At 33.7% G+C, this 7,500-nt stretch overlaps 1 protein-coding gene across 5 annotated transcripts in view; it reads right to left on the minus strand.

Annotated features, from left to right (window-relative positions):
- The window catches only part of Smr (nuclear receptor corepressor smrter), a 52,093-nt gene that overhangs the window by 40,123 nt on the left and 4,470 nt on the right, over positions 1–7,500 (minus strand). Inside the window, exon 1 of one of the 5 annotated variants that reach the window (XM_035868781.2) lies at positions 5,553–5,976. The exons of the other annotated variants lie outside the window; for them this stretch is intronic. Within the exon in view, the coding sequence (XP_035724674.2) occupies positions 5,553–5,557 (5 nt within the window). The 5' untranslated portion in view covers positions 5,558–5,976. Of the gene's footprint in view, positions 1–5,552; positions 5,977–7,500 lie in introns of those variants that run through there. 5 annotated transcript variants of the gene reach the window in all.

Raw genomic sequence — 7,500 nt, forward strand, 5'->3', positions numbered from 1 at the left:
GAGATAAAGTGAGAGGGAGAGAGAAGGTCGGTGTACGACAGACGTGAAGTACGGAGTGACAGAGAACGAAAAGAAAGAGGGAGAGGAGGGGAAGTGGGGAGAGAGAGAGAAAGAGAGGGGAGAAAATTGTCAAGTTGGTTACATACGCGAATGGCGCGAGGTAGGCGTGCTTTTTACGTATCCGTCGGCACGGGTTCGAAATCCGGCCGCAAAAGAAAAAGAAAAAGAAGAAAAAAAGAAAAAAGAAGGTAATTTTGTAAATTCCAGTGGTTCTCTATCTTTCGACTAATCTTTTCAGATAACCTTAACCTATTAATTGTGCTAGTCTATTTAAAGAAAAAGAAAATACATATATATACATATATATATATATCTACGTCATGTAGCAAAAATTTAAAAGATAATGCCAAGCGCAAAACATATATATATGTATATGAGATAATAATGAATATTGTTGTAACAAAAAAAAAAAAAAAAAAAAAAAAGAAAAAAAAAAAAAAAATTAAAAAACTTCGGAAAAATCATTGATGCTCGATCGACGAATTATTTAATAATTAATATTAGAGGTTGAGAACCACTGTTGTTGTAAGTCTTAAAAGGTGGAGTCTCCTCCTGAAACGAAGTCTTAAAGACCTTCGCGCACATGCTTCACCTGGTTTGAGGACTTGTTTTTGCGAGCGAGCGAGCGAGCTAAAGTCGATAAGGCCGATGATGCTGCTGGCTGCTGCTATTGCTGCTGTTGCTATTACTACTATTGCTGTTACTGTTGGCTGGATACTTTACGCGCACGCTCCGCTTTGTATCAAGATGTTTTCAACATACGTGAGAGAGAAAGAGAGAAAGAGAGAAAGAGAGAGATAGAGAGTATGAATGTAAGCCGGAAGTTCCAGGGACACACACACACACACACACATATACACTAACGACTACGCATTTTCGTCTTGCTTTCAAACTTGCTTGCTTCCTTGCTACTCATTCGTTGTTGCATGACTACCTACCTAACTGTCTCTCCTGTGCTCACCTCACATATACATATACATATACATATACATATACATATACATATACATATACATATACATATAAATATACATATACATATACATATATATATACATATACATATAAATATACATATAAATATACATATACATATATATATATATATATATACAAATCACTACACACTTCTACTACACATAAGCAGCAACAGCAATAGTAGTAGTAGTAGTAGTAGTAGTACTATAATAATGTAGTAGTAGTATGATAACAGTAGTGTAGTAATAGTAATAGTAGTAGTAGCACATCACACAGAGAGGACAAATAGATATGCATAATATATAATCTTTCTTCTTAGTTTTAAAGATCCCATTTGCCATCACATTTCCGCGAATTTCTTCACAGCTCATTTTCTTGACTTTAGCCCCAGTTCGATCGAATCACAACATATGTCTCCTTGGCATTTATTTATGATTTGTTCAAAAACTTACGATCGAGATCGACATCTTTTTTTTCCCCTCAATTCCTTTTCTGTTCCTTTTTCTTTTTTTTTTTTCGTTTTTGTTTTTTTTTCCTTTTTCTTTTCTTCTTTCAAATTTCGTGTGATAATCCATCGATTCGAATTGCTCAAATAAAAGGGTTATAAAAGTTCTTCTATCGATCCCTTTAATGGCCATTAAAATAATATCTTTTTATCAAATTTTTTTCATTGATACTTCGAATTGGTCACGGGCCCATTTAATTTCATATCTTTTGATAGATTCTAATCTCAATGGATTTAGATAATTTAATATCAATATGCTACATATACCAAACGAAATGTAAATATCGTTCGAAGATAAAAAAAAAAAAAAAAAAAAAAAGAAAAAAAAATAGAAATAAATAACTAAACAAACAAGTATAATTTCGTAGACGTTATCATTGCAATTTATCAGAGGGGAAGGGAGGAAAGAAGAAAAAGGAAAACAAAAATAGAAGATGAAGTAACCTCCATCAAACTTGTTCCTCCTTTTACATGCGACAAATTATTCCTTCCCTCTTCCTCCAATCCTTCTCCTGCTTCTTCTCCTCCTCCTCTACCTCCTCCACCTCCACCGCCAACTACCTCCTCCACCTTCACACTCTTCCCACTTGCATACTTATTCGCTTACTTTTGAACAGACACGTACGCTTAGTCAGTCGATAAGTAAAGTTACCACAAACTATGCGATCATCATCTTAATTACATAGTATAAACGATTTTCTAGATCCCTACCAGCAACAATCCCTCCCCTCGTCATTATTTCGTTTCCTCCTATTTATTCGATTTTTTTACTCACAATAAATGAAAACAACAAAAAACAAAAGACTGATTATATAAAAATAATAAAGGAATAGAAATAAATAAATAAATAAATAAACAAATAAATAAAGACGAAGAAAATCGATTTTGCAATATTCATGAAAAATAATTTTCTTTTAATTTTTCCTTTATGAAACGACTTTCAATAAAAAGATCGCAACATTAACCTAACCTCCTGCCTTGTTACAGTCAGAATGGCCGACGTTTCCGTGATTACCGCCATCTTCCCCTTGCACCGTCACTGCACTCGCTCACTCATCTTTCTCTCTCTCTCTCTCTCTCTCTCTCTCTCTCTCTCTCTCTCTCTCTCTCTCTCTCTCTCTCTCTCTCTCTCTCTCTCACACACACACACACATACACAAATACGCTGTATCTCCTTTTTTATCTTTCTATCTTTTTTTCTTATTGTTTAGATCATCAGAAGAGACAAGATTATGCAGAGCTTTCCACAAAAAAATAAATACAATTCAACAATATTAATAACATTTTCAATATATTATTAAAAGTAGAAGAGATATATGAAAGATTAAACTTAACCTCTTATTAATTGAACGTAATTTTTCCTTTGTTTTTTCCTCTCTTTTTCTCTCTTTCTTTCTTTTTTCTCTTTTTTTTTTTTTTTCTTAAACATATCAACACGTTAAATTAGATATATCATATAATACATTGTTTTAAATTAATAAATATCAAATCTAACCTATTTCTTCAAGTTTGAACATGATCGATTAAATATCGATTAAATATAATATACTTAAATAAACTATTTTATTTTCCTTTCTTTTTTTACTATCCTTTATATTAATTTCGTTGAACGAGATTATTCATATTAAAAGTTAAGTTAAGTTATAAATGAAACATCTTAACATCTCTCTTTATATATATATATATATATATATATATATATATATATATATATATATATAAATTCTCACAAGTCCCACTATATATCAAAAGAAAGAGAAAGAGGAAATGAGAGAAGACAGAGAGAGCGAGAGAGAGAGAGAAACGTTTTAAAATTGTGAGTGCGTTCTGCTCCGCAGATCAACGTCCGTATTTATACCCTACCGAGAAATGGCACACTTAAATATATAATATACATACATATACATATATATATATTTCTTTTTGTTGCGTTACATAAATACGTCATTGTTGCATCGTTCGATATAATACGATGATCATTCGAGAAAGAAGAGGAAGAAGGATAAAAAAAATAGAAGGAAAACAAAGAAAAAGAAAAGAAAAAGGAGAAACAAATCACATCGTCATACCAATCGTAGTACCATAACCTATATGCGAGGAACTATGCACGAGAGAGTACAAGAAAATAAAGAGAAAAAAATCTATTTAACTTTTCAAACGTTCTTCAAATCCAAGACAACGAAAAAAAAAAAAAAAAAAAGAAAGAAATGAAACTTCGTGAGATTTGTAAAAAAGTACAAGGAATTTACCTTAAGTTTACATTAATACGATTCTAATCAACATCGTCTCATACTAATACTGTATCATAACCTATACGAGTAACTATATTCATAAAAAAAAAAAAAAAAAAAAAAAAAAAAAAAAAAAAATAAAAATAATAATAATAATAATAAATAAATAAATAATTTTCCAAACATAAGCGTTCCATACATAAAAGTTTCGTTAGAAAGAGAGAGATGGAGAGAGAGAGAGAGAGGAGAATATTTAAATATTTATATAAAATAATCCCTAATAAAATTCAAATTAAATCACTACACTAGACTTACTAATCGTATACTAATTAATATAGTGAATCATATTCATTAAACATAATAAGAAATTTATGGAAATTTTCATTGAATATAGGAAAACATTAAGATGTATAAGAAAAGAATTCGAACATGTCGATAAATCTTTCCCTATGCATTCTATTTTCGATTGAAATCGATTATTCTCGATATGTATATGCGAATGTGTGTATATGTATAATGTATATGTGTGTACGTATTTATGTATGTTCTGTGAAACGAAGATAGTAACGGGCAAAGAGGTGAGAGAGAAGAGTGAAGAGGAAAGGAGATGAGAGGAGAGGAGAGGAGAGGAGAGGAGAGGAGAGGAGAGGAGAGGAGAGGAGAGGAGAGGAGAGGAGAGGAGAGGAGAGGAACGATCGAATCGAACCGTTATCATGTCTCATTCTCGTCTTCGTCACGCTCCTATCCCCTCCCCTGACCATCCGACTCCCCCACCTATCACTCGTTGCACCCCTCCCACTCCTTCCTCATACTTTTCCCACGCAAGCCAGCCAGACGGTCTGTTCTCCTCCATCCAACACAATATTCATGCACGCACACACTCGTGTTTGTGTGTATGTGTGGATATGTATATGTATGATGTGTATATATATATATATACATATCATAAATACAAATATATTTCTATATAGGTGTATACAAGAGTATCTCGCCAACAAGCGTATTATGTATATATAAGGTAGTGACGACGCGACGACGGGCGTCCTACAGAGATAGAGAATCGTTCGTTACACTCTCTTTCTCTTTTTTCTTTCCCCACTCTCTCTCTCTCTCTCTCTCTCTCTCTCTCTCTCGATATCTTAACCTTTTTCCCGCGTTTAAGGGTTTCATTTGTCCTACGCATGCGCAGCACCTATATATACATTTTACTACATTAGTTGTTAAATGATCTTTCGTCTGTTGAAAGTCACGACGACTCTAAAAAATGCGAAGGAGAGTGAAAAATCGAGTTAAAACAAAAAAAAAATGAACAAAAAGGAAAGAAAAAAAATAGTCTTTCGAATTTTCATAACCTATAAAGAAATATATGTAAGAATATTTTTGTGATTTTTTTTTCTTGTGAGACTTTATTAAGACCCTTTTATTATAGACGGGATCATCCATCGAGTTTCCTAACCTATAAAACGAAATATGAAAGTAAACTACGTGATTTTTATGGCTTTCTTGATTTCTCTCTTTCTCTCTCTCTCTCTCTTAAATCCTTTGGATTTGATATTTTCGTGACAATCGTCGTGATCTGTGATCGTTAATCTTCTCAAAAAGAACAAATCATATGTATACATATATACACACATCATATATATCCTAGTTTATTTCTGTTAATTAGATTTCATTTTCACGACGCAATTCTAATTTTTGTGATTTACACGTTACTTTCAGGGAGAAATGTTCCCGTCGAAGGAACCGGCAAGAATGAAAATAAACCGCGTGTGACTTACTTCATCGGACCGAGTCATAACCTCGACTCTCTGAGAGATCCCTTCCACCTCTTTTCGCGGTCGTTCTCTTCTCTTTTCTGGCGCATCGCCCAATAGAATATATATATATATGTATATATATCCAGCAAGCCTATGTCAATTCCTCTTCCTCTTCTCCTAACTTTACTTTTTTCTTTTTACTCTTTTTTATCTTTTCTTTTCTTTTATCACCAAATCAAGCTCGCGAAGCACTTCCCCTTTTTTTATTCTGTAAGTCAACTCCCTTGTTCTCTCCCCCCCTCTTTCTCTCCCTTAGTTTCTTTTAATCTTTTCTGTCTCTCTCTCTTTCTCTATTTTTCTCTCCCTGTATGTCTGTCTCCTTCCTCCTCTCTAAACGGTAGAAAAAACCGCGCGAAACGCGATGTTAAATTCAGGATGTTACGCGAAATGAAAGATCAACGTTGCACACGTTGACGTTTGAGGTTAGAATCGACAGGTAGCAGTAGCGGCGAGAAAGCGTGGCGCGCATGCGCAGCACGCGCAAACACGCACACGCATACGTGTGCCGTCGCACATATATATACGACGAAATAGTAAAGTTAGGTCCAAGAAGCTTGCCGATGTAGACTCGTATACACTCGGCTCAATTCGGAACAAATCGGCTCGGCTCGGCTCGGCTTGGTTCGACTCGGCTCGGCTTGTTTCTTTCTTTTTTTTCTTTCTAGACCCCCACTACTCTTTCTACTACTACTTCTTTGGTGCCGCCACCATCTTTGTTCCCTCCTTCTATGTCACGCGCCATCCCTTTCTCTCTTTCTCTCCCTCTTTTCTTCTTACTTCATCAACACTCCCCACCCATCTTCCGTATTTTCACAACTACACAAATCTCAAATCTCGAGGTCACAATTCATACAAAGTTCTGTTCTATCTATCCTTTCTTATCTATTTCCCTCTCTCTTACTCACTTACACATTTCATAGCGTATTGTCGCATGTAACCGTAGAGTGTTGTAATACACATGGAAGAAGTAAACTATTACTATATAAAAGTAACGCTAGTAGTAATGCGACACTACGATTCTCGAAATTCAGCCAAGTGCGTAGATACAGAAAAGATATTCAATGATTTCTATGTGCGCACATGCGTGCATGCATATGTGTCGTGTCCGACGTTTAAAAATTTAACAGACCTTTTTTTAATCGTCGCTAAATTTATTATTATCCATTGGGTCGACTACATGCAACACAACATATGCACACATACTGTGTCCGTATGTCGAGTGGCGCCTAACTCTACTGCTGTTCTCTTTCTTTCTTTCTCTTTCTTTCTCTCTCTCTGTCTCTCTCTCTCTCTGTCTCTCTTTCTGTTTTGCTCTGTCCGTGTCGACATATAGACGAGTCCGCTTGAACTTTTTCGTATCAAGGTCGCACGAATTTGATTACTTAGTCAATCTATATACATACTTATTTTATCTAATGATCCCACAGCAATAATAATTATTAATAATAGTTAATAATAGTTAATAATAATTGTAATTTGTTTAAAAATAGTTTTTAACTAAAGATTCTGATGAACCTATTAACCAAGAGAATTTCCTCAACGATTTTAAAATGACCATGATGACACTATAATAATCATGACGAACGACGTCGACTACATCATGTTCGTCGCTACGAATTTAGAAAATTTCAGATTTCAAATAAGAAACGAAGAGAGATAAACCTATGAAGAAGAGGATATTGTATATAAAACTATTACATATATACATATATATAAAATGAGAAGAAACTATGAAACTATAATTTTTTTCTTCATGATCCAGATTATTCGTTGTAATATATAATAATATTAATGTATTAATGACAGTAATGAGAGTTAGAACGAATATGTCATATTTATAAATGACATAATTATTTATAAATATGATGAATAAATTGTAATAGAATCATTGGAACAATTTCAACGTTTT

This window comes from Vespa mandarinia, chromosome 24, assembly GCF_050613455.1.
Source record: "Vespa mandarinia isolate Hongniang chromosome 24, ASM5061345v1, whole genome shotgun sequence".
Taxonomy (NCBI): Eukaryota; Metazoa; Arthropoda; class Insecta; order Hymenoptera; family Vespidae; genus Vespa; species Vespa mandarinia.